The sequence below is a fragment of the Phacochoerus africanus genome, chromosome 7 (genome assembly GCF_016906955.1).
Source record: "Phacochoerus africanus isolate WHEZ1 chromosome 7, ROS_Pafr_v1, whole genome shotgun sequence".
NCBI lineage: Eukaryota > Metazoa > Chordata > Mammalia > Artiodactyla > Suidae > Phacochoerus > Phacochoerus africanus.
In genome coordinates this window covers 20,805,069-20,831,811 of record NC_062550.1, presented here as the reverse complement: position 1 = coordinate 20,831,811, position 26,743 = coordinate 20,805,069, and the positions used below count along the sequence as shown (strand labels likewise).

General features: G+C 52.8%; 3 protein-coding genes across 8 annotated transcripts in view; 2 read left to right on the top strand and 1 right to left on the bottom strand.

The window, feature by feature from the left end:
* The first annotated feature begins 1,607 nt into the window (after positions 1-1,607).
* ITGB7 (integrin subunit beta 7) lies at positions 1,608-16,458 on the top strand. Of its 4 annotated transcripts, XM_047786721.1 has the most exons (16): positions 1,608-1,684; positions 1,949-2,021; positions 6,678-6,881; positions 8,673-8,874; positions 8,962-9,132; positions 10,069-10,310; positions 10,664-10,822; positions 11,070-11,165; positions 11,311-11,400; positions 13,136-13,288; positions 13,850-14,043; positions 14,372-14,595; positions 14,833-15,052; positions 15,186-15,394; positions 15,716-15,876; positions 16,146-16,458. In XM_047786721.1, the coding sequence occupies exons 3-16, from the start codon at positions 6,681-6,683 to the stop codon at positions 16,224-16,226; spliced, it is 2,403 nt and encodes an 800-aa protein (XP_047642677.1). In that variant the 5' UTR covers positions 1,608-1,684; positions 1,949-2,021; positions 6,678-6,680; the 3' UTR covers positions 16,227-16,458. The 4 variants fall into 4 exon arrangements, with proteins under 4 accessions (XP_047642677.1, XP_047642678.1, XP_047642676.1 ...); XM_047786722.1 differs by lacking the exon at positions 1,949-2,021 and having other exon boundaries at positions 1,664-1,684; XM_047786720.1 differs by lacking the exon at positions 1,608-1,684 and having other exon boundaries at positions 1,901-2,021.
* Positions 16,459-16,895: 437 nt separating this feature from the next.
* On the bottom strand, positions 16,896-26,372 carry ZNF740 (zinc finger protein 740). Of its 2 annotated transcripts, XM_047786737.1 has the most exons (7): positions 26,235-26,372; positions 25,075-25,390; positions 22,576-22,725; positions 22,142-22,231; positions 21,592-21,715; positions 21,176-21,294; positions 16,896-20,195 (listed from the first exon to the last, which is right to left on the bottom strand). In XM_047786737.1, the coding sequence occupies exons 2-7, from the start codon at positions 25,081-25,083 to the stop codon at positions 20,106-20,108; spliced, it is 582 nt and encodes a 193-aa protein (XP_047642693.1). In that variant the 5' UTR covers positions 25,084-25,390; positions 26,235-26,372; the 3' UTR covers positions 16,896-20,105. The 2 variants fall into 2 exon arrangements, with proteins under 2 accessions (XP_047642693.1, XP_047642695.1); XM_047786739.1 differs by lacking the exons at positions 25,075-25,390; positions 26,235-26,372 and adding an exon at positions 24,875-25,068.
* Positions 25,931-26,743, top strand: part of CSAD (cysteine sulfinic acid decarboxylase) — a 41,604-nt gene continuing 40,791 nt past the window's right edge. Inside the window, exon 1 of one of the 2 annotated variants that reach the window (XM_047786727.1) lies at positions 25,931-26,003. The gene's annotated coding sequence lies outside the window, so the exon portion shown is untranslated. Of the gene's footprint in view, positions 26,004-26,250; positions 26,341-26,743 lie in introns of those variants that run through there. The other variant, XM_047786726.1, reaches the window with a different exon arrangement.

Genomic DNA, 26,743 nt, shown 5'->3' with positions numbered 1-26,743 from the left:
ATCTGAGTTACAGTGTTTCTGTTTTATGCCAATAGCTCAGGCTGTGAGCCACTCACTCTGTGACCCCACTTTCACCTTCTGAAAAGGCCCCACCCTTCTCCCCATGACACCCCCCTGTTACCTTTGGTCCTAATAGCTCTCCTTGCCCTGCATGCCTTAACCTCTGCAACACCCCAGTGTCAGCCCCACTGCCTTTGGCCTCTGCCCCTGTGCCCCTGGACTTGCCCCCTGTGACTCCCATCAGCATCCATCCCACCCCGCCCACCTTCCTCCCTGGCACAGTGGCCTACCTGCCCCCGGCTGTCTTCACCGGTGACCTGTGCCTGTGGGGGAGAGAGGCGGAGGATGTGGGAGAAGGGGAGGAGTGGGAAAAGCAGAAGAAGAAAGTGAAAGAAGCTCTAGAGGAAACCACAGGGCCTATGGGGAAGGAGGGGTCATTGCCATGGCAACCTTGCTTGTGGGGGAAGGGCAGAGGTCTCAGAGCCAGAGGCCTGGCTGAAGCCCACCCAGAGGAGGGACCCCCTTCTCTCCAGGGGCTCCTCCAGCAGCTACCCTCCTACACCCCATATGATGGGCCCTGAACACCTGCTGGGGGACAGGGCGCCGTGGCCTCTTAGCAGGGAAGACAGACCTGTGGACACAGCCATCACATCCAGTTCCTTTCCAAAACTCCCTGTGGTCAAGTGTGGGCCTCAACCCTTTGGCCCTGCGGGCCTTCTCCCTGACCCACTCCAGCTGCCAGACCGGTGCTCAGCTTCAGCCAGTTTGCCGCCTCCACCCCTGTCTTGGGGTCCACTACCGTTCTGGCTCCTTGGCTCCCCAATCGCGTTCTCTGAGCCTGGCCCTGGGCCTGTCTCTCCAACTTCCCAGTTGTCTGGGCCTTGATTCTCTCAAAGCCTCCCGCCCCCATTACTTCTCGTCCACCGACTGACTTATCGAACCCTTCGTAAGTGCCACGTTCTCCTCTAAGCAATCAGTACAAATTCCCTCATTTACTTCTCACAACCATCCTATGAGTGCCACTTGACCGATGAGAAAAGAGCCACAGGCACGGTAAGCAACTGACTAGGTCCCCACTACCCGTGAGTAACAGAGCCAGGATTGGAACTTGGGGCCTTTGGCCCCAGAGTCCACAGAGCTGAGCACCCGTTGCAAGACAGTGGTTTTCAGAATGAACAATAGTCGCTAACCTCCCGCCACAGGACTTCTTGCCTCCAAATTTTTTCTTCCTTATCACGGTCCTATATGAGGAAGTGGAGATACTATCAATTTGGGAGGCAGGCAGACCTCGATTTAAATCCAGACCACCTAATTGCTGCCTATGTGACCTTGGGCAAAATTCTTCGTATTGCTAAGCCTCTACGTCTGTAAAATCAGGGGGCTGCGAGGAGGCTCACACCTATGTCAGGAAATTGTTGTGAGGATTAATTCTAACATTTCGGTGCACCCGGCACATAACAGGGGCTCCGCAGATGAGCTTCCTTGCTTTCTTCTTCCAGACACCTGTATATTCAACTCCCTTGGCCCAGTTTCACCCTTATCTGCTCCACCTTCTAGATCAGTCACCCCCACCACCCTCCAGTCTCCCCCACCCGGGGCGTGTCACTTCCTCCTCTATAGCCTCCCAGATCAGTACACAAAGGCTGCTGCTACCACTGGAGGAAGGGCTGCTCCGCACCCACCTGTGAGTACCAGGGCCCCAGCCCTCCTGCCTCCTCTCCTTCCCAGCCCGGCCCCACCTGGTCCCACCCTCCTGGGAAGAGGGCTCTCACCTGAAGACACTCCGTTGAGTCTGGAGAAAGCCTCTGAAGTCCTTTCTGCATCCCAAGATCTCCTGTCTCTGTTCCTTCCTCACAAGCAACCCCCCCCCCCGCCCCCGCGCGCACGCGCCTCCCCCCAGCCTCTGCTCCCCGCCCCCCATCTCTTTTACATTCGTTTCCCACTGGAGAGAGGAAAAGGAGGAAGGGGATGCCTGAGTGCTAGCATTTGCCTGCTGCCCCGGTGCCAAGGATTACGACAAGGTAAGCGTCTCCCAATATTACTCCCCAGCTGCCTATTGCCTGGTGCTTGGCTCAGACCTCCATTCCGTCGGCACCTTGGTCACAGAGCCCACACTCCTGGGAGACCATGGCTCAGTGGCTTGGTTCTGTCCCCTCCTTGTGATTCTGGGTGGGCAGCAGAGGATGCCGCCTGACTTGAAAGATCTGGATGGGCCCGGAAGACATTCTGTTTCTCAGCAGCTGAGGGGGCTTTAGGGTGTGTACTGAAGTCAGAATGAAGTCCAGGAAAATTGTCAACCCCAGAAGGAGAGAAGGAAAAACTGGCCAAGACCTCGAGGAAGGAGAAAGGCGAGGAGCTAGAGCCCACAGGGGCTGGTGGGGAGAAGGCACAATTTTCCATGAAGATGGTGCCTGGGTTGGATGGGGAGGAAAGCAGCTAAGCAAGAGGTCTGGCCTATGTCAGTCCCTGCTCAGCTCAAAGTCACTGGAGGACCTTGGACAAGTCACTTACCCACTCTGGGTTTCCGGTTGCAAAAAAAGGGGGGTTGAAAAAGAAGATTCTGCCATTCTATGGCTAGGATCAGAGGGGAAAAGGAAGAAAAACAAAGAACTCAAGTTCCCATCATGGCTCTGTGGTTAACGAATCTGACTCGGAACCAGGAGATTGCAGGTTCGATCCCTGGCCTCGCTCAGTGGGTTAAGGATCCAGCATTGCTGTGAGCTGTGGTGTAGATCGCAGATGCAGCTCGGACCTGGCGTTTTTGCTGTGGCTCTGGTGTAGGCCAGTGGCTAAAGCTCCAATTAGACCCCTAGCCTAGGAACCTCCATATGCCTCGGGTGTGGCCCTAGAAAAGACAGAAAGACCAAAAAAAACAAACAAAAAAAAAACCCAAAAAAACCACACACCCAGCAACAACAAAAAAGTAAAACAAAGAACTGTGAATAAGTGGAGAAGAGGCCAAGGGATGTAATCAGATTTTTTAAGAGGAAGAAGAGACAGAGACAGAGACAGAGAAAGACAGATTGAAGATTAAAAGAAGCTGCTGGCAGGTCAAGTATCCCAAGAAGGGGAGAAGGGGTTAGGGGAGGAGGGTCCAAAGGACCCCTTTAGGGGAGATGAGCCACTCCTTTGCTCTCCTTGGGACTGTTCTATCCTGGGGAACCAGGGTGGCCCGGAGCCCCACCTATGAGATATGAGTCCAAGCTGGGCTTTGTGCTGCAGCATCCCCAGCCTCCCCACCACAGGCGTGCAGAATGAGTGGGGCTTGAGGTTACACCAAGGCTGGGCCCTGGGTGGCCTCTCATTGGAGGGTGGAGGCTTTGTTAATTATATATCTACTCCCTCCGCCTGAGGCGGCAGGTGGTGGGGAGCAGGATGGGGGCGGTCAGAGACTTGGTACCCCACCCTTCCCCACACTCTGCACAGAGCATCTGGTACTGCGTCTCAGCCCAGATGCTCCCGACAAGGAGTGAGCTGGCCTTTCAAATTCACCGCCGCTGGAGATGTGAACTGGCACAGACCCTCAGGGGGTTATGTAGACACCACATGCCGATATTATAAATGATACCTATTGAGTAACTCTGCACATCCTCTTCCAGGGCTTTACCCTACAACCTGCATGCATGAGAAATGATAAATACATGATTTTTATTGTTTACAATTGTGAACAAATTAGAAACGACCTAATTCCCACCATGAGAGACTAAGTACATCCATGCAATGGAAATGTGGCTGTAAAGATGAACAAGGGTGTTCCTCATTTTCATTTTCTTCGGTAGCAGGAACTTCCAAGAAAAGAAGTAGTTAAAGCAAGTAAAACGTTAAAAAAAAAAAAAGAAAAAAAAAAGGCCGGAGTTCCCATCGTGGTGCAGCAGCAATGCATCTGACTAGGAACCTTGAGGTTACAGGTTCCATCCCTGGCCTCTCTCAGTGGGTTAAGGATCCAGTGTTGCTGTGAGCTGTGGTGTAGGCCGGCAGCTGTAGCCCTGATTAGACCCCTAGCCTGGGAACCTCCATGTGCCATGGTGCAGCCCTAAAAAGAAAAAAAAAAAGACATAATACTGGATATTAAGTATTCTATCACTTGTAGAATTCTATCATTTGAAGAGAATATATATGTTTTTTTTTTTTAATTTTTTTGGCCTTACCCACAGGATGTGGAAGTTCCCAGTGGGGGATCAAGCCCTCGCCACAGCAGGGATAATGCCAGATCCTTAACCTGCTGAGCCACCAGGGAAGTCCAGGATATAAGTGTTCATATTAGTTTGTATGTGCACTAAAAACCTCTAGAAAGATCCTAAGCAATATAAGATAATAATAAATAAAGGTTATTTATTTGGAGTATGTCGGATGCAGTAGATGGAGGATAGGATCATGGGAGATTTCTCACTTTTTGATTTTTTTTTTTTTGATTGTGATGACATATACATCCAGTGTATCATTTTAACCATTTTAAGTGTACAATCCAGTGGCATTTAGGACATTCGCCATGTTGTGCAACCATAACCACGATCTAGTTCCAGAAATTTTTCTAACCCCAAAAGGAAACTGCCCATTAAGCAGCCACTCCCCATCTTCCCTTCCTCACCAGCTCTTGGCAACCACGAATCGACTTTCCATCTCCATGGAGTTGTCCAGGCGGGCTCTTTCACATAAATTGCATTGAACAATATGTAGTCTTTGGTGACTGGTCGGGTTCCTTTAGCCTGTTTTCAAGGTTCATCCACACTCTAGTACATATCACTACTTCATTCCTTTTTATGGCCAAATAATGTTTCATGGTGTGGATATGCCTCATTTTATTCATCCAGTTAGCAGGCGATAGGCATTTGGGTTGTTTCTACGTTTTCGCTGCTGTGAATGGTACTGTGATGAACATTCTTGGGCAAGTTTGTGTTTGTCTACACACCCTTTTTCAGTTCTCTTAGGGATAAACCTGCAGGTGAAATCGTCAAGTCCTAGGGTAATCCTGTGTTTTAACTTCTTAAAGAATCACCAAACTGTTTTCCACAGTGGTTGTACCATTTTACATATGTGTGAAGGTTCTATTTTCTCCTTATCCTCATCAACGCTTATTTTCTGTTTTTTTGATTTGGGCCATCCAAGCGGGTGCGAAGTAGTCTCTCACTGTGGTTTTGATTTGCATTTCCTGATGACTAATTTGGTCGAGCATCTTTTTATCTGTTGTTAGCCACTTGTCTACGTTCTTTAAAGAAATGTCTATTTAAGTCCTTTGCCCATTTTAAAATAGGGTTGTTTCTCTTTCTGCTGCTGAGTTATAAGAAGATGTTTTTTGTTTTTTTGGTAAGAGTTAAAAAAATTTTTTTAATTGAAGTATAACTAACATAATGTTGTGTGCCAATTTCTGTTGTAAAGAGCTTTTTTTAAAAAAAATATTTTGGATACTTAACAGATACATGATTTGCAGGATATAGAGGTTCCCAGGCCAGGGGTCTAATCAGAGCTGTAGCCAGAGCCACAGCAACGCAGGATCCGAGCTGCGTCTGCGACCTACACCATAGCTCATGGCAATGCCGGATCCTTAACCCGCTGAGCGAGGCCAGAGATCGAACCTGCAACCTCATGGTTCCTAGTCAGATTTGTTAACCACTGCGCCATGGTGGGAACTCTGACTTTTATATATGTTGTGCAGTAGGAGTCCAACTTCATTCTTTTCCATGTGGATAGCCACTCATCCCAGCACAATGTTGAAGACTGTTCTTTCCTTATGGAATGATTTGGCATCTTTGTTGAAAAGCAATTGGTCGTAAAAGGATGGATTTTTTTCTGGACTCTCCATTCTATTCCACTGATCGATATGTCTATCCTTATGCCAATACCATACTGTCTTGATTACTGCAGCTTTGTAGTAAGTTTTGAAAGTGAGAAGTGTGAGTCCTCCAAGAAGTGTGAGTTCTTTTTTAGGATTTTTTTCAGCTATTCATCAATTCCTAAGAATTTTGGGATTTAACCTTTTGATTCTGAAGCATGGCAGTGGATTGTATATATATATTTGGCTGTGACCATAGCATGTGGAAGTTCCTGGGTCCAGGATTGAACCCACGCCACAGCAGTGACACAAGCAGCTACAGTGACAACACCAGATCCTTAACCCATTTCACCACATGGGAATGCTCAGATTTTTTTTTTTTTTTGGCCTTTTCTAGGGCCACACCTGCAGCATATGGAGGTTCCCAGGCTAGGGGTCAAATCAGAGCTGTAGCCGCCAGCCTACACCAGAGCCACAGCAACACAGGATCCGAGCTGCATCTGTGACCTACACCACAGCTCATGGCAACACTGGATCCTTAACCCGCTGAGCGAGGCCAGGGATTGAACCTGCAACCTCATGGTTCCTAGTCGGATTCGTTAACCACTGAGCCACGACGGGAACTCCCTCCAGACTTCTGATTAGGCCATTTTTCCTACTCAGGTCTTGTGACATCTGCACACAGTAGGGACAGGTCTTCTCCGAGACCCCTATCCCAGCCTGGTACCTGCCCCTCCCTGTCATATTGAAGAAACTGCTGAATCCACAAGGGGAAGTGAAACTATGGAGGGAGATAAAGAATTAGGGCAGAATTTTGAGAGCGACAACCACAGGCTAAGTTTAGAGGGTCGAGAGCATGGGGCCCCTCCCTAAGGACAAACATGTGCCCCTCTATATTCTATTACAGACCATGGTGGCTTTGTCAATTGTCCTGGTTTTCCTGCTGGCCCTGAGCAGAGGCGAGAGTGAGCTGGACGCCAAGACCTCATCCCCACAGGAGGCCACACAACGGGGGAGTCCTGATCTGTCCCTACCAGGGTCCTGCCAGCCAGCTCCCTCCTGCCAGAAATGCATCCTCTCACACCCAAGCTGCGCGTGGTGCAAGCAACTGGTAAAGATGGGCCTGTGGCCTTTGAACCGTCTGTGTGTGTGTGTGTGTGTGTGTGTGTGCCGCCTGGATACATGTGTGATTGTGTGGGCACATATATGACTTTCTGGGTGCCCTCTGCAGTCCTGTGCATGCCCAAGTGTGTGTACATGGGACTGTGTGTTGTGTGGTTGTGCGGGTGTGTGTGATTGTGTGTGTGTGATTGTGTGTGTGTGTGCATATACATGCACGCAAGTTTCCTGTGCATATACTTTATGTCTGTATCTGCGTATTTGTGTATATATGGAGAAGACTTGTGACCATGCATTTGGAGGAAGTATGTTCTTATTGGAACTCATGCTTGTGCACAGGGAGAGGGACCTTCTGTTTGCGTGCACATGTGAAATACACTTGTATTTGTCAGCTTGGTTTCCATAACAAAATACCATAGACTAAGGGGCTTAAGCAACAGGAATCTATTTATTTAGTTAGTTCTGAAAGATGTGAAATCCAAGGTCAAGGTGCTGGCTGATTCCTGGTAAGGCCTCTCTTCCTGGCTTGCAGATGGGCTGTGGACAAGCTCTCTTGGTGTCTCTTCTTATAGGGATCTAATCCTCTCATGAGGGTTCTCTCCTCATGACCTCATCTAACCCTGATTTCTTCTCAAAGGCTCCATCTCCAAATAGCATCATGTTGGGGTCAGTCCTCTGCAGAAGGTGTGTGGCTGGGTGTCTGAATCTATGTTGGGGGCGGGGGTGTGTTCCTGGGTATGCAGCAGCCTGTGACTCACAGGGAAGAAAGGAAGGAGCTGGAAGCCCGTGGGCTTTGAGGGAAAGGCTTGAGCTACCTAAGTGGTAAGAAGGCTGCTGAGGATCAAGTGTCTCCCTGGCTGGTCAAACAAGGCTGTTTTCTTTGTTTATGCTTTAAAGAAACAGAGCTCATGGTGTGGCAGAGCATGAGAGATGCCTGACTAGGGTCTGTGTGTGTGTGTGTGTGTGTGTGTGTGTGTGTTTGTGTGTGCGCGCGCGCACAGAACTGTATCTCTCACAGGAAGAAGGCGAATTAGATAAGAAGTGAGAGCAAACTCACTTGGGGGCAGAGCTACAGAGCTGAGTGGGTCCAGAGGAAAGGTGCATAGTGAGTCTGGGAGGACAGGAAGGGGGAGACTCCGAGTTAGGAGGAGGCAGAGAGCCAGATGCCAGGCCAGAGATGCCAGGCGGGGGCTCTTGGGACAGCTGGGTATATGTCTGTCTCCTCCAATCCCTAGACCAGAGGCTGGCACCCTGACCAGCTGACAAGCTGCTCTAACCATTTCCTTCCTCTGCGACTGGCTGTGAAGCATCAGGGGTACCAGGCACGTTGAGGGGGAGGGGGTCTCCTCTTCGGGCCCTGTCTTTCCTCTTCCCAGGAACTTCGTCTGACCCCCTTCCCATTTGGGCCTGAGCACGCAGAGGAGGTTGGACTGGGATCTCAGGCTCCTCCTTTTTAGTGGTAGTGAGGTCCCTGAGATCTCAAACAGGAAGCCTGAGGCACTAGGGGGCGGGGAGAGGTAGGGATGGGGTAAAGGGGGCGTTGGGATAAGGGGGGGGAGAAGGGGGTGCTCTAGGAAGTGGGTTTTGATGAGGAAGAAAGGACGTGGCTCAAGGGTGGCTGTGGAAGGAAGGGAGGGGAGGGAATCAGAGGGGCGCAGGGAGTGGACAGAGAGGGGAGGACTTGGAAGTGGCCGGGAGGATGGGGTGCTTCTGGGAGTAGGGCTGAGGGGTGGGGGTGGGGATGGGGACCTAGGGTCCCGACGCTCCTTCCCTTGCCGTGCAGAACTTCACTGCGTCCGGGGAGGCGGAGGCGCGGCGCTGCGCTAGCCGAGAGGAGCTGCTGGCCCGGGGCTGTCCTCCCGAGGAGCTGGAGGAGCCCCGTGGCCGGCAGGAGGTGCTGCAGGACGAGCCGCTCAGCCAGGACACCCGCGGCGAGGGGGCCACCCAGCTGGCGCCGCAGCGGGTCCGGGTCACATTGCGACTTGGTGAGTTAGCCAGTGGCGGCGGCGGAGCTGGGGTTGGGCTGGGATTCCACTGCGCCCCGCTGACCGCCCCCCACCGCCTTCCCCCAGGGGAGCCCCAGCAGCTCCGGGTCCGCTTCCGCCGAGCCGAGGGATACCCGGTGGACCTGTACTACCTTATGGATCTGAGCTACTCCATGAAGGATGACCTGGAGCGCGTGCGTCAGCTGGGGCACGCGCTGCTGGTGCGACTGCAGGAGGTCACCCACTCTGTGCGCATCGGTGAGCGGAGCAAGCGAGTGAAGCGCTGCCCTGCACCTGCCCGTCCCCTGCCTCTAACCAACCACCGCCGTAGGCTCTGCCAACATCGCAAGGGCCCCGCCTACCCTCTCCTGGTTTTTAGCAGACTTGGCCAGGCCGCGGGTTCCTGATATCTCTCTCCTAAGGCATCTATTTTCTAGGTCAGAGCTGGAGGGCGTTTAAGAGACTGTCCAGTAGGACCACTCATTTTACACGAAGGGCAACTGAGGCCCCAGTGTCTGGAGAGACTGTGTTCCAACAGCTCCCAGGGTCAGACACTGCCAGGATGCCACTGTCTCAGACCTGTGTCTCCTGGATAAGGTCTAAATGCTATTATCCCACCAACTATTCTCTGCTCATCCTTCCCCTGTTCAAGATCCCCTCCATCTGGAGTTCCCTCTGTGGTGCAAAGGGATGGGCGGGGTCTTGGGAGCCCTGGGACATAGGTTCCATCCTGTGCCTGGCACAGTGAATTAAGGATCCAGTGTTGCTGCTGCCGCGGCTTAGGTCCCAACTGTGGCTAGGCTCTGATCACAGGCCTGGGAACTCCGTATGCCCTAGGGCGACCCGAAAAAGAAAAAAAGAAAAAGATCCCTTCCTTCTTGTGTTGCTGGAACACGGCACAGCTGTGCCTTCTTCTCCAGCCTTTGGGAAACCCCTGCCTGCCCACCACTGTGTCCTCCTCCTCATCCCGCTCATCACTATCCCCACTCCCCTGAGCCGCCCGTAGTCTCACCTCTTGGCCGCTGCTGGATCCTGGGTTCCTGCCCTCCAGGAGCACCTCTCCCATCACCTCCTCTAGGACTGGCCCGCACCCCCGATTCCCACAAACCCCCCTCCTGGGTCCTCAACAGTGGCCCTCTCGTCCTGCTGCTGTCCAGTCACTCCTGGCACCGCCTTCGTGCCTTCCCTCCCCAGGCTTTGGCTCCTTTGTGGACAAAACAGTGCTGCCCTTCGTGAGCACAGTGCCCTCCAAGCTTCGCCACCCCTGTCCCACCCGCCTGGAGCGCTGCCAGCCGCCCTTCAGCTTTCGCCACGTGCTGTCCCTCACGGGGGATGCTAAGGCCTTCGAGCAGGAAGTGGGGCGCCAGAGTGTGTCTGGCAACCTGGACTCCCCCGAAGGTGGCTTCGATGCCATTCTGCAGGCTGCCCTCTGCCAGGTGAGGGGGCGGGACAGGGTTCTGTGACTGAAGAGCTGCTTGGGGCCACCTTTGGTTGTGCAGGGCACAATTCTAGGAGGTGCTCTTTGTATCATAGTCTTTGTAGTTTGCAAATTTCTTTTAATAATTTCATGGTGGATTCGTAACACATCTTGAGGAAGAGGCGTGTTTTTCTGGGTCCCAAGAAGGCCTCCACTAGCAGCTACTCTGTTTGGGGGAGCTGGAGACAGGGGGATGGATGAACTGATTCAGAATGAGGCTGGCCAAATCCCTGGCTCATAGAACCGGCTGGGGTGGCTCACAAGTCAGCCATGCCCAGGTGCACAGCCTACCCACCCCCAACCCCACCCCAGGAGCAGATTGGCTGGAGAAATGTGTCCCGGCTACTGGTGTTCACTTCTGATGACACATTCCACACCGCTGGGGATGGGAAGTTGGGTGGCATTTTCATGCCCAGCGATGGGCACTGCCACTTGGACAGCGATGGCCTCTACAGTCGCAGCCCAGAGTTTGTGAGTCCCCACCCTCACTTTGTCCCTCCCCATAGGAGCCGCACCTTCAGGAACCCCCCCTCCTCCCCGCTCCCGCCTCACTGTCCTTACCAGTGACCACCTTGCCCTCTTCCCCTCCACTCAACTTTCTAGCCCTTCCCTCCTCTAGCTGGTGGACCCCTGGTTCCTGGATTTCCTGGGCTGCAGGCACCTGGGGCATTGTGAGGGTGACCTGGGGTGCTCACCTTGTTCCCACTCCCTGCTCCAGGACTACCCCTCCGTGGGTCAGGTAGCCCAGGCCCTCTCTGCGGCAAACATCCAGCCCATCTTTGCTGTCACCAGTGCCACCTTGCCTGTCTACCAGGTGAGAGCTGTCTGTTTGCCAAACCCTCCAACCCCAAGCCTTTCTCACTTTCCTCCTCCTGCCATATGCCCTCCTTCCAGAACCCCCAGAAGGCCATTTCCCAGGAGGTATGGACCCACCATTTCCCTCTATTCCTCTGTTGCAGGAGCTGAGTAAGCTGATTCCTAAGTCCGCAGTGGGGGAGCTGAGTGAGGACTCCAGCAATGTGGTGCAGCTCATCATGGATGCTTATAATGTGAGTAGCCGGGGTGGTGGGGGGAGGGTGGGCACTGGGGAAAGGTGGAGAGGGACCCTCAGGTGCAATGGCAGAACTGGGGGGGGTCACTTTTTAGTGTGCCACTCCTCAGGTCCTACCTCCAGTTTGCATTTGGCTGTCATTGATAGCTCAATGGTCTCGCACTCATAAATCTAAGTGTCGAGTTCCCGTTGTGGCGCAGTGGTTAACGAATCTGACTAGGAACCATGAGGTTGTGGGTTCGATCCTTGTCCTTGCTCAGTGGTTTAAGGATCTGGCGTTGCCATGAGCTGTGGTGTAGATCGCAGACGCGGCTCGGATCCTGCGTTGCTGTGGCTCTGGCATAGGCCAGTGGCTACAGCTCCGATTCGACCCCTAGCCTGGGAACCTCCATATGCCGCTCCCTCGGCCCAAGAAGTGGCAAAAAGACAAAAAAAAAAAGGAAAAAATAAATCTAAGTGCCTGATTTGTGCAGGTCATGGAGCCCTGCTCTAGGCGAGGAAGGGAATTGACATGGATTGAGCTTTTATTTCATGCCAAGCACTGTCCTGAGTTCACACATTCTGTACTGTCTCATGTACACCACTAAACCTCCTGCTTGGAAACTATTATTCCTATCTTATCGATGGGGATACAGACACAGGGAGGCTAAGTGACTTGTCCAAGGTCCCACAGATAACAGATGGAAGCCTGGCACTTGTCCCCCAGTCTGTACATAAAGGGTGTGACATCTGGAGGCTGTCTTCACTAAGCTTATAAATAATTCAGAGGTGTTCTTCACAGCAACCATAGAATTTTACAGGTAGAAGAAATGATAGGCAGAGCTTCCGTGCCTGCCTGCTTGCATCTCTCACAAGCGTCCTATCTTAATAAATCTATTTCTTGCATATCCAAAAAAAAAAAAAAGAGTTCCCGTTGTGGTGCAGTGGAAACAAATCCGAGGTTGTGGGTTCGATCCCTGGCCTCACTCAGTGGGTTAAGGATCTGGTGTTGCTGTGAGCTGTGGTGTAGGCCAGAGGCTACAGCGCTGATTAGACCCCTAGCCTGGGAGCCTCCACATGCCGTGGGTGCGGCCCTAAAAAAGACAAAAAGACAAAAAAAAAAGAAAGAAAGAAAGAAAGAAACGATAAAAATTTTTATTTCCTGGGCTTAGTTCTTATCTCTGTCATTAGACTTGATGACAGGGACCATGTTCTAAATCCATGGTGAGAAAATTTGAGGCAATATCAAATTTCCCAGGACAAACTCAAGTGAAAGAATCTGCCTTTTTTTTTTTATTTTTAATTTTTGCCTGTGCCCATGGCATGTGGAAGTTCCTGGGTCAGGGATTGAATCCGCACCAAACCAGTGACCTCAGCCACAACAGCAACAACATGGGATTCTTAACCCACAGAGCCACCAGGGAACTCCCCAAGAATCTGCCCTTAGACCTTGTATATACACAGGTTACATGTCCTGATTTGGGGTTTGAAAAACGTAGTCACTGCATGTTTACAGTGCCTGGCCAGCCCCTGATCCCCAGCGGGCTCTCGCTGCAGCTGCATCGAAATGCTCCTGTGTTCCCACTCCAGGTTATCACAGGTCCTTTCTGCAGAAACTCCTCCTAACTGGGAAGAATGGAAGGAGCCCCCAGGTGGGCTGAGGGCAGGACTCTGGCAGAATTTGGCACAGGTGGAGAGGGCCCGAGGCGGGGTTGCAGTCCTGCCTTCCAGTGAGGGTTACTCTTTTTCCACAGAGGCTGTCGTCCACTGTGACCCTTGAACATGAACACGCTCTACTCCCTTCTGGGGTCCACATCTCTTACGAATCCCAGTGTGGGGATCCTGAGAAGAGACAGGGGGAGACTGGCGACCGGGGCCAGTGCAACCATGTCCGAATCAACCAGATGGTGAGAAGGAAGGGTGGGGGGGCTGGGAGTGGGAAATTGAGCAGGCAGGCAGGAGGAGACCCGGGACAGGGCCAGGAAACAATATAAAAAGTATGGGGTAGGAGTTCCCGTCATGGCGCAGTGGTTAAAGAACTTGACTAGTACCCATGAGGACATGGGTTTGATCCCTGGTCTAGCTCAGTGGGTTAAGGATTCAGTGTTGACGTGAGCTGTGGTGTAGGTCACAGATGCGGCTTGGATCCAGTGTTGCTGTGGCTGTGGTGCAGGCCGGCAGCTGTAGCTCTGATTCCACTCCTAGCCTGGGAACCTCCATATGCTGTGGGTGCGGCCCTGAAAAAAAAAAAAAAAGCCTGGGGTAGCCCTCCACCAATTCTTGCTGAGGTGCTTTAATGAGCAGCTTCCTCTAGTCGTTTCTAGAGGGTGGTGTTGGCACAACTTCATCTCTTCATTTACTAAGGAATCAGATTCTAGATGACCAGCAGGGTTTGGTGCATGCATGTCCCTCTGCGTACACAGGAACGCATGTGATCTTAGTCTGACTTCTGCCTACTCTGTCCTCAGGTGAATTTTCTGGTTACTCTCCAAGCAACCCACTGCCTCACAGAGCCCCATCTGCTGAGGTTCCGAGCCCGTGGCTTCTCGGAGGAGCTGACTGTGGAGCTGCACACACTGTGCGATTGTAATTGCAATGACACTCAGCTCCAGGCTCCTCATTGCAGTGATGGCCTGGGGCACCTACAATGTGGGGTGTGCAGGTGAGGGCCTCTCGCTTCCCTTCACCCACGTGGCTCCCCGCTAACCGCCAGCCCCATCCTCTCACTGGCGTCTCTAGGCGTCTTTTTCACAGATATCCCAAGATGCCACCCTGATTTTCACCTCCTGAAGCGTCCCGGATATGCCAAACCCTCCGTCTACTAGAACCCCCTCTGCCCCTCTTGTGCTTGGTGCTCCTTTATAGACTTAGCCACGCCTCACCCTCCAACTCTCACGAGATCTCGGGTTTAGAGGGTTCTGGGAAAGACAGGTCGAGCGATGGTCAGACTATCTGACTGCCCTTTCGCCTTTCTGGCTGTCTGCTCTCAGCTGTGTCCCCGGCCGTCTGGGTCGACTCTGTGAGTGCTCTGAGGCTGAACTGTCCTCCCCGGATCTGGAATCTGGGTGCCGGGCCTCCAATGGCACAGGACCTCTGTGCAGCGGGAGGGGACGGTGCCAGTGTGGACGCTGCACCTGCAGTGGACAGAGCTCTGGACGTCTGTGCGAGTGTGATGATGCCAGCTGTGAGCGACATGAGGGCATCCTCTGTGGAGGTACCTGGAGACTTTGGGGAAAAGGGTGGGGTCAGAGTGGGCTCCCCCAAGAAAATTTAGGGTCTGGGAACTTTGAGGCACTAATGGCAGGAATCAAAGGGGTTGGAGGGGGTCTGGCTCACTTGAGAGGGAACTGGATGCACGGGAACAGGTCAGCTCTAGGCGGCTTGTGGTGGCACGTGGTGTCAATTGCATGTGGGGAATATGGTCGTCACCCTGGATGTGGCTCTGCCTCAGGTTTTGGTCACTGCCAATGTGGGGTGTGTCACTGTCATGCCAACCGTACGGGCAGAGCATGCGAATGCAGTGGAGACATGGACGGCTGTGTCAGTCCTGAGGGAGGGCTCTGCAATGGGCATGGACACTGCAAGTGCAACCGCTGTGAATGCTTTGCCGGCTATTATGGTGCTCTGTGTGATCAGTGCTCAGGTTGCAAGACGCCATGCGAGAGACACAGGTGAACCCTCAGGCCTTGCACTTTGGGAACAGGGGCACAGGGCTCACTGAGCCCCTCCCACCTGCCTGCTTTTTCTGCATATGGTTTGGGTGACAACTGCCTAGCGGGTAACTTATTGTCACCCGCTGGACAGGGACTGCGCAGAGTGTAAGGCCTTTGGGACTGGTCCTCTGGCAACGAATTGCAGCGTGGACTGTGCCCATGCCAACGTGACTCTGGCCTTGGCCCCTATCCTGGATGACAGCTGGTGCAAAGAGAGGACCCAGGACAACCAGCTCTTCTTCTTCCTGATAGAGGATGAGGCTGGAGGCATGGTCATGCTGAGAGTGAGACCCCTAGAGAGTAAGTGGGCAGGGATGCTGTGGACATGCCAGATGGGGAAGTCTGATGGGTAAGGGCCTCAGAACTCTGCAGGTAAAGATAATGGGAAACCAGACTGGGGCTTGAAGCAGAGCTACTAATCCAGGCAAAAGTGCAGGTGCTGGACCAAGTGGACAAGCTAAGGCCCTGAGTACTGGGGTGACTTTTTACCCTGTGGGGTTCCCTTTGTTTTCAGTGACAGGCAGGGCTGGGGAGGTTGGATGGGGCTGGACACATTGAGGGCAGACTGGTGAGCAATCCCTAGTCCCCAGCCCCAAGAAGTCTGCTGTTTCTTCCTCACAGAAGGAGCGGATCACACCCAAATCATTGTGCTGGGCTGCGTGGGGGGCATCGTGGCGGTGGGCCTAGGGCTGGTCCTGGCTTATCGGCTCTCAGTGGAAATCTATGACCGCCGGGAATACAGACGTTTCGAAAAGGAACAGCAACGGCTCAAATGGAAGCAGGTGAAGGCCTCCTAGCCGCCTGGGCGGGGTTTTCCTTGCTTCCTCTGGTTAGGGGGGCTTTACTTTCCGCCTCACCGTCCTGCCCCGCCCATCCCGCCCAGGCCCCGCCTCCTCACTGGGTCTGTGTTGCCTCTGCGCTCATGTGTCTCGGTTCCTCTGCTAAGTTCCATCAGCTGCTGGAGTCCTGCTCAAGTTCTAGGCTGGCCTTTGAGGCCTAGATAAGAAGAGTCCTAGAACTTTCCCTCCTCATTTCCGACTTCCTTCCCCAGGACAATAATCCTCTCTACAAAAGCGCCATCACGACCACTGTCAACCCTCGCTTTCAGCAGGCAGACAGTCCCACTCTCTGAAGTGCGGAGGGACACACCGCAGGGCTCTTCTCTGGGATGGAGACATTGGGCGTGCGGGGTCTACCAGGCAGCAGCAGCTTGGTAGGGGGCGAATCCACTGCTGAGTGACTATCACGTACTTCATTCTCAAGAGTGACACCCAGGAGGGCTGCCTCCCGCGGCAGCCTCGCTTCCCTACCTCAGAGCGGGGGGCTACCCCACCCGGGTGTACAATAAAGTGTCTTACCTCAGAGCACAGGCTGTCAAGGCTCGTTCTATCCCAAGGCCAACGCTGGCTGGGGAGCCAGGGCCTCGGGAAAGCTCACGTGCACGCTTCCTCCTGCCACCTGAGGGCAGGGAGAGGTTCTCCAACTTGAGCCGATCAGGCAGTAGGTGCTGCCGGGCGAGCAGCAGGCTGGGCTGGGATACAGACCACACCTGCAGAAACACGGCCTTTGCTGATGTCCAACCTCCTTCTGCCCTGCTGTGCAGGCTTTTTTGTTCCCCCTCTTCTTCGGAAGCGATACCCTGTTTTTACTTCCTTGTTGCTCCTCCGCAGAGAAGGGGAGCTTCCAGGGTGCTGGAAGTTGTGGGGTGGTTGGTTACATTCGGTGGAGAAAAAGGAAAACGACTCTGGCCCCAGTGAAAAAGCTTCTCCCAAGGCAGTCTTCCCAAAGAGGAGATAGTATGTACAAAAGCCCCATTTTCTTTTTATTTAAATATCCTAAATATATCACGAAGGAACATACACTGCACTTTAATGGTAAAAAGATACAAGTTTATAACATCTTATAAAAACTACCATTTAAAAGTGATCTTGTTCATTTAATATTCCCCTCCCCCAATAGCAAAATAAGTATATTAAAAAAAAAGAGAAGGGTAGGAGGGATTGTTAAGATAAAAGCCCCAGGGCCACACAGAGGCAAAGAACATCTGGGGAGAGGGTTAAAAGTTGTGGGGGACTCCACACCACACCTCATTTAACCCTCCCAAATCAAGCCATGGGGCACAATCAGTAGCTAAGTGACAACAAGAGGCTGTTGGGGGGGCGGACGGAAAAGACTGGGGGTGCTGGGAAGGGCAGGGCTGGTGGAGCCTGGTACAGCAGCCCACCCAGGAACTGGCGCTACTTTTTCCCAGGTCCCTGAATCCCACATCCCATCTCCGAGAGCCGGCCCTGTTTCCCTTTCCCTCCACTCCGGACACACCTGAGGCTTCTTTCCAGTGCTAGAACCCCCCACCCCTGCCCCAGCAGAGGAGGGGTGGGACATTGGACCCAGGAGCCTTTGCAGCGGTCTCAGTCTGCGATTTCCCTGGGGTGTTAAGTGGGACTCCTAAGCCCCCTGGGCACTAAGTCACTCCTTTTGCCTCTCTGCTCCTCTCTCCTCGCATAGTCATGACCCCAGAACACCAGCACCTGGACAACTGAGCTAACCACCTGCTCCCGAGTTTCCCCGCACCCAGTCCTTGGCAGAGGTGGTTCTGGTATGGCTCTCTGCACATATGCTTTGAAGTTCTCTCTCTCCTGTCCACCCAGGCAGGAAGCAGAGGCCTGTAGGGGGCCAGGGCACATTTTGACCTAAGCACATATTCGCACACGCAGGGGCACAGAGCACTCACGTGATTCTCCACGCATCCCCCCAACCCATCTCAACTCTAGACAGGTTAGCCACAGGTGGCAGGGAGGGAAGCTTCCCATTTTCCAAAGCACTCGTGAAAGGACCGTTTTTCTAAAGGTATCCTAGACCAATCCCAGCCCCCAGTAGAACCCTCTAACAGGGAAGGGGCTGGCTCACATGCAGAAAGACGCCCCACTTGCAGGGACCACGGGCAGGTTCAAGGACTTGTGGTCTAGTTTCTGGAGTGCCAGCATAAAATTAGAGGAGCACAGGTGGCAAAGACATCCCCCAGCGTCTCCCCAACAGGATCTCGGATGCTGTCAGGGAAGACGGCTAAGGTGCCAGGCCTCCTTTCTTTCTTCCCCCCAAAATCCTCGCACCTCAGAGGTATGGAGACCACCCCTGAACCTGTTATTTCCTCCAGAACAGGCAACAGCTGGGAGCTTGCTGCTGCCATTCCCTCCACTTTCTGGGAAATGATACCACACCTCCTGGAGAATGCTAGCTCAGATCTCCACTGACAGCTTGGTCAGGTTCACCGAGTTTCCATGATTACTCCATAACTACCCCCCAGCCCAGTAGGTCAGGGCAGGTCACAACCTGGGGGGGTCCACCAAACCCCAGAACCTCCCACAGGATCCTTTCCTAAGCAGGAGGAAAGAGGGTTTTTATTTCACTTTAGAAAGTTCATATTCACAAGCCCTGGTTTGGGTCAGAAACATCCTAACCAGCAGTCTGTTGAATTAAAAAACAAAACAAAACACAACACAACACCTCCAAAACAAAGCCCTCCAGTCCCCTGAATTGAGCTCTTCAGCTCCTGCTGGGACCTCAAGCACCCTTCAGGCTGAGGGGGCTGAGGAGAGGCTGTTTCATGCTCATCCTCCCCTGAGTTGAGGGCTGGAGAAGGGTTTGGCTCAATAATATGCCACCTCCAAGCATACAAACATCAACACTCACATACTACACACACACACACACACACACCCCTGATCACTTTCGGGGGGTGGTGGATATTGGGTGGTGGCGCTGGGAGCAGAGAGGAGCAGAGAACAGACTTAAGAATCACACCTATGTTAGGTCTCTTCCTTAGTTTTTTCTCTGCAGCGCCCCCACCCCCCGCAGTTCTTTGTCAGGTAGGGATGGCCATCAAGAAGAAAGCCAAGATCTTGCTCTTTGGGACCAAAGGCCAGACCCCTATCTGCTCTACCCAGATACAGTGACGGGACTTGGGCAGGAGAACAGCTCACACGACTCAACAGCCACGTCAGGGGACACCAACTTCCTTTGCTGCGTCAACAGCTGTTACCCAGCTTGGGACCAGCCTGGGTGGTTCCTAAGGGGACACAAGGACAGAACCCACTCTGACGGCCACGACTCCCTGCTCAACACCTCTGTCTGGCTTAGGAGTCCACATCAGCGAGGTAGCCAAAAACTATCCCCAAGACCAACTGCCCAGAGAGAGAAAGGAAAGGGGTTTCACGGGCCGCTCTCACCCAAGTTTCCTCCAGAAGGCACTTGAGCTGACCCCCTAGGTACCCGTGTGGCGTGGGCCGGTACAACACCGTGGCTGCAACTCTCGCTCTTCCCCGAAGGAAACGAGAGGTACCTGTCCACTCTTTTTGGATCCAGTCCTTCTCTGCTCCTCCCACTGTTCTTTCTTTTGTCCCTACAGTGTACACAGAGGCCAAAGGAAGCTCAGCTGCCATCCCTGCTCCTATTCTCCTTCAAACAGGAGGTGAGGTCCAGGGCTATGGAACATTGAGGATCAACTGCAACTAAAAACTCAATTTCGGGGGAGGGCTGGAGCAGCCAGTCCCTGCTTTGACCAGGACTCTATACCTCCATACTACCTGTTTCCACAGCGCACCTGCTGAAATTGCTTTTGGATAAACAAAAACAAGAACAGAACAAACAAATCCCTCTCCCCAGTCTTTTCCATTTCAGCTGCCAGCTGGGGTCCAAGGTCGCGGGAGCCACACTTCAGTCTTGGTCCTGTACCTTGAGTCCCCACCTATGACCTCAGCCAAGGGTCCAGGGACTAGCTTCCCTACCCGGGAATGCTGTAGGAACTTCCCCGAGATACTCATAGTCTCAGACTATTTACAGAGCTGATGCTCTGGGGCCTGCTGTCCCCTGATGCACTCTTCCGGTCTCCTGGGTCCACTCCTCCAGGAGGGGAACAGGTACAGATGGGGTGGTGGTGGGACCATCAGACCAGAGGGGGTGCGCTCTTCGGTAGATTCTGCTGATCACTCCCACCACCTGGGGCCCCTTGCGCTTATAGAGAAAACTGCCCATCAGAAGTCTTGGACTGGCACCCTTGGCACATCCGTTTGTGTCTGAGTAATCGATCTGTCCGAGAAAAACACTGCGAAGAAAGGGAGGGTTAAGTGCCGAGAAGAGAAACTCAGTTACCTATCGGCTAGAGCTGTCTTCCTCACAAAGGAGAGATACATGCGCCACTCCACACGCCCCAGCGCATACACAGACTGCAAAGTGTGCGGGAGTGAAGAACGCAAGCTCTGAAGTCTGAATTCTCCCTCTAGTGCTTAGTAGCTATGCGACCTTGGGCAAGTTATCTGACAGCTGTGAATCTCCCCTCATCTGTAAAACGGGGCTAAAGGTACCTACTCCCGGAGTGGCTTCATTCCCATCATGTGTCTGTTGAGTCTCTAACTCAGGCAAGTACAGTTCTTAGGGCTGAGGACAAGAGAGGAGAACCAGAGGGACAAAGCCTCTGACTCACGGAGCTTCCATTCTAGTGTTTGCAGATTCCACATGAGAGCATGGAGCAAAGCTTGAGACCCAGCAAAGTCCAGGAAGTGTCGGTTGTTATCATTTCTCATCTCTTGTTCTCGTCTTGTTTTGGTCCTGGCTCTTACATTCTAAACAGATCAGATACTGACCCCCGAGGGCAGAGATGATATCTCTTCCTCCAAAGTGCACCTGCTCTGAAGTTCGACTGAATGTGTCTCTGCCCCCGATCTCCTGTGTCCTTGGGAAACTCAACGTCTCTGAATCTTGATTCCCCCATGGGTGAAATAAGGCAACACAGCTATCGCATGGAGTTAATGTGAAGGTTAAACAAAACAAGGTCAAATACGCTCTCACCGTGCCTGGCACAGAGTAAGTACTCGGAAGAAATGCCATTATTACAATCATTCTAACAGCCCATCTCCATGACAAGCGGCATAAGACCAGAGGGAGTTTCCTCACCCCAGGTACTGACTCCATCCTGGCCGGGAATGCTTGGTGGCCCCTTGCAAGCCAGGCAGGGAGTAGGGGCGGGCCTAGTTCTCAGGGAAGAAAGTCTGTGTCTGGCTGTGAGTGGATGACACGTGAGCTTACCTGGTGACACCGTTCACACTGGTAGGGCTTCTCCCCACTGTGTACACGCTTGTGACGCTCCAGGTGGTACTTCTGGATGAAGCGCATATCACATATATCACACTCGAAGGGCTTCTCACCTGGCCCAGGTGGAGAGAGAAGCTAACAGTGGGAGGTATACACGGCAAGGACCTCGTTCCAAGTGTTTCTCCAGAAATTTTTAACTTCTGGCAGCGTGAAGACATGTAATGGGAAAAGGGTCCCCAGAACTGCTGGTCTCAGTGACCCTAGATACATACAATCTCTCTGTCTCATTCACCCATCTTCTTCCACTATTTCAAATACTTGCCCTTAAAATAAACCCAACAAGAGCTACACACAAAGATAATACAAACTATAGACTCTTCTGCCCCTTTGAATGGGAGCAAAAGACTTACCAGTATGAATAAGGATGTGCCTCTTGAGGTGGTAACTGCTCCTAAAGGCTCCAAAGCAGTGTTCACAAACAAAATTTTTGGGAATCTTTACTTGAAAAGAACCATTTTGCTCCACTACCACCACCTGGAGGCAAGAGTCAGGCATGTCATGAGGCCATCCCTCTGCCCCCTTCCTGCCCCCATTCTCCTCTGGATCTATTTCCAACTGCTGGACAAAGTAACCTGATACTGTCATCTCCCACAGCCCTCTTGAGGAGGGAGGTGCAGTGGGTAAGCCGTCTGCCTCGTCAATCCCAACATGTGGAACTGACTTGAGCAGGAGTCTGCCTGCCCTTTGCCTCACGATCTCATGCTCCCCTGACTCTCCTTCCCTCACCAAGGATGTTCCACAGAGGGCAGAGATCAATTACCAAAGAGGTCTCTGGATGGAGTCAGGGGGACACACTCACGGCCATGAGTGTGCCACGCATCTAGGGGGAGCTACGGTTTGAGACAGAGAGGGAGGAAAGAGGAGAACTTCCTACGGTTTGGGGGTTACCCCATTACCTGCCTTTTTAACAGTCTTTTTTGAATGAGAGGCCTCAGTCAAGCTGTCATCGTCTTTGCGGCTCCGGGACTTATCACTCTCTTTTCGGTGGCCCTTTGAACACAAATCAAATCTAAATTCACGGTCCGTCTCAGGAGAGGCCAAAAGCGGCTTTGAAACAACTTATAAATGAGAGCAAACCACCTGCCCCAAAGGTTTAGGGAAAGTACTCCTCCATTTCCTCTCCAAGGCCTCTGGCTTCGAGGGGCTGTAGAACAGAAAAGACCTTCCTTTTCTGTCTCCTCTCAAATACCCCCATTCACTCACTCCCCAGCTGGACCCCCTTTCCCCATTTCCCTAAACAGAAGCACTGAGGAAGCCAAACTTGGCATCTCCTGGCAGAGAGCTCGGGCCACCCGACCCCCAGGTGCCGCAATGGACTCAAGTGCTGTATGTACCTGACTCGAGCACCTCAGCACATCAGGGCTACCCGCCCGCTCTCCATTCTCGGCCTGCTTGCTGGCAATCTGGCTCAGCATCATCTTCTTGCTGGCTGCAGTGGGAACCAAACTCACACCTGCTAGGCCTTCACAAGCCAGGAGACTTGCCTAAGTTGAAAGGAGATGAGGTGTCAGGTCACCTGGCGGGGCAGGCAAAGACAGGCTGCCACCCTCTGGAGCACTACCTTTCACCCCCGGCTACTGCCACGCTGCTCCTCTCTAGGGAATGTCCCTCCTCACCACAAAACCCCGCTTCCTTCCAGAGTCCTCATCTCGCCAGGAACTAGTCACTCATTTTGTCATCTGTCAGCATTTAGATACAGACCAAGTAAATAATCAAATGTTCTCGACAATTCTGTCATTAGCACTGTGCTGAGAAGAGCGGGTCTACATATCCCTCTGAAGTATTCCTAAGCCTCTATGTGGGCATGTGGTTCCATCCTCTTGAGCCACCAAAGTGGGACATTTCTAGACGAACTTCCTTCTTCCTCTCTCAGTGGCATTCAGCCTCACAGAGCCCACTTCTAACGGGCACACCTCACTGGTGCCCCAAACGATCCCATCAGGTCCCACGAACATGTTTATCAGTAAAATTGGATCATTTCTCCCCTTAGATTTTAAATTCCCTGAGTGTTGTTATAAAAGATAAAAAAATTAAACCACCGGGGAAGATTCTGGGGTTGAATATACAATTTCTCTTGTGCCCCTCCACTCCCCCCCAGGCTATTTATACATGTGCATCTCCGTATTTTTTCACATTCTCTGCTCTACATAAAGTTTAAAGATTACCTAAGCAAGGGATATTTGGAAAGATTCCCCCTTTTCACTGCTATATTCTTCAAACTTACTTTATTTAGCCAGCACTAGACACCTGCGCTTCATACTGGAGAAACGTCTTTAAGAAAGACTTGGTCAGCCAACTTCCACAAGCAATTTATACAGAAATTCCTTTCACGTAATCCGTATATCCTGGGATGCCCCCCTCCCCCCAAGGGCTTTGGACTGAAAGGTCCAAAAGTAAAAAAAATTCTGTGATAATTGTACAATGCTGGGCAAGTGACCCCACCTCTTTAAGTCTCAGTTGCCCTAAATGCAAAATATTTATCATGGTATTCATCCTCACAGGGCTGATGACAGTTAAGCCAAGATATAAAATGCTCAGCAGTGCCCCGTACAAAGTTAGCAATTTGTTCAGTCAGAGCAAAAGTGAACACAATACTGTGGAGTGGGTTGCAAACAAAGGAAGAAGAAACCGAAGGGCTCCTACTCGGCATGGAAAGGAGGAAGCTATGCGTGCAGCTGGAAAAAAGCCAATTAAACTGTAATCAGGCTGCCATCCCGGTGAGATTGGTAGGGGAGGGTCCCTGGAAGGAAGCTGGGACAAGCTCTGGGAATGCCTGCATATAGCTTTTCTACTCAGATGACAACAATGAACTATCAAGTCATCCTTTCTCTCCAATCCATCCTGTATCCCCACAGTGACAATTACCTTCCAAATACAAACACACCGATCTGATATCACTCTGCTGCCTAACATTCTTCAGAGCGTTCCCTTTCCCGATAGAATAAAGTCTAATTCTCAGTAAGGCATAAAAGGCCCTCAAGGCACACTCCGCTTCCTTCTCCAGGAAACACCTCCCTCACCCTAACATTCCCACATTCCCCTAACGAGCCCCCATTTAAATGCTTTCCTCCTTAACTGGCAAACCATCTACAATACTCCCAACCTCACCACGTGTGCCCATGCCTCTAAGCTTTGCCCATGCAGTTCTCCTTGTCTGAATACCCTGTTCTGGTTGTTTATTTAGCAAAATCCTATGCATCCTTCAAGCTTCAACTGTTTTTTCATCGAGGCAGAAAGATCATTCCCTCCTCTGCAATGCACATTCCCTACCTCTATGACTGCACATTCCTTCAATCAACAGACTCATTGAGCCTGTACTACCAGCCAGCCACTTTGCAAGGTGTTGGGAATATAAAGACAAATGACAGACTACGTCTTCATCTCCCCCCACCCCCAACCCAACTAGCCTGGAAGCTTGCTGGGGACAGGGACAGTTTTATTCATCTTTGTCTCCGCAGTACAATGCCTTGCATAAAAAGGGAGCTCAATAAACTCCTGTTGATAAAGACAAATGAAGCATTCACCAGACTGTTCACTCCCTCACGCCCCTCAGCAGTTAATGCACCAAGTGTACACAGAGTACATGCTGCTTTGCAAATGTCCCATCAGGGCCTGTGATGCAGTATAGCCTACCTCCTTCATTTGACTGGAAGCTCCCTGAAGGCAGGGGCTGTGGCCTGTCTCCTTTCCTTCCTCTAGATCTCCCCCTGGTGCTTAATACAGAGCTTGGCTCACTGGGTTGGTCAATATGTTGACTAAGGCAGCATTCAAGAGTGAAACTGCAAACACGCTTCCCAGAGATCTTGAAGGAGGAGGACTCTAGAGCTTTTTACCTGAGCCATGCTGATTTCTCACTTAATGCAACACAAAAGTTCAGGAGCTTCTTGATCCACCTTTCTTTAAGACACTGTTGTTTGAAGAACTGTCACCAAATCCCTGTAACAACTCCTTCGTGTCCCTTCAGTCCTGCTGCCATATTGAACTGCCTTTGTCTTCACATAGAATTTAGTGTCCTCCAAAGGGAAGATAGATGTTCCAAGAATCCCTGGTCTCTGCCTGGCTCCTGCCTATTGTCTGAAGAAAAAGAGTCTGCCAGTCTTGGTTTTCCAGCTGAATTCTCTGGATGAAATTCACATCTGTTTCACAAACCTAAAACCGAAAAGGGAGATAGGGCTGTTAGGTGCAACATCCACGGGCCCATACCACCAGTCGTGGGCTGAACTTTTGCCAGGCGCTCTTTGTGCAACTCAAAAAAAGGAAGACATCAGTCAAGCGGTTTTTCTTTCTGGGTCATAAGAAATTGGTCTCCGGATAGCCAACAGGAGCAAATGTAACTGGGGCCTCTGGTGGAGGAACTGCACCCGGCCAACTGCTTGGATTTGTCATTTTTGGACGGGAAGAAGGGGGCGGCGGCCCTTTGGGGCTTTTGTGTCCAGTGGGCCGGCCCGCGAAGCTCGCACTCTATTAAGGCGATCAGAAGTGGGGTAGAGAAAAGCTCAAGGCCTATGGCTGGGCTCTTGGCTAGCAGGCAGAAACCGGAACGGCAGTTCGCGCCAGGGCAGGCCCACACGTGCGTGTTCTCCGAGTCCCCCCCCCCCCCCGAAGGTACGTAAACTCGCTGCGGAGGTGGAAAGCAAGGAGGCGAAGCCCAGCGCTGAGCGTTCCCACCCACCTTCCCTCCCTCCCTCCCGCCAGCCAGCCAGCCAGCCAGCCGCTGCGCCCGCCGCACGCACCCGAAGAAGACAGCCGAGGAGCGCGCAAGGTGCGTGCTCGCGCCCGCGTCCCTTCCGAGCAAGCCCCCACTGCCCGACCGGGGACGCGGCCGGACCGCGGAGCGCGCGCGGTCCTAGCTCTCCCCGTGAGCCCCCTCCCTTCGCCACGCGCCCCTCCTCCCTTCCCCTCCCCCTTCCCGCGCGGCGCCCCACGGCCTGCGAGCTGCTGAAGCGCTGCCGTCTACCCGGACGACGTTGCGCTCCCCGGGGCGTGCTCCTACCTGCCAGGCGCGGCCTTCCACTGTCTCCCCAGCCGCGCGGCGCCTCCTCCAGGCCCCAGCACGCCGTGCCAACCCCGTGGCCACCGCTGTCCCCGCCGGGACCGAGGCAAGTTTACAAACACCAACCCGGGGCCCGTTTCCCCGGAAGCACTTCCCCCTCCCCCCCTCGGCCTCTCCGCTGAGCAGCACTATCCACTTCCGCCTCGGGAGTCTGGACGGGCGGGGGCACCCAGAAAAGGGGGTGAAGCTGAGGGCGCACGGAGGGAGTGCAGCTGGTGAGTGGGCTGTACCGGCGCTCAGAAGGACGGGAAGAAGGCGGAGCAGAGGTACAGCGCGTGCGCCGTGGTGTGGGCGCGCCGCGGCGGCCATCTTGATTGAGGGCAGGCGCGAGGGCTGTGAAGTGTTGGTACGCTGAGTGTTCCCTGAGGGGGGTTGCTGGATGAGCTGGTTAAGACTTCTGGAAGAAGCGTCATCACTCTCCCTTCCTCGCAGTTATTCTCCCTGTCGCG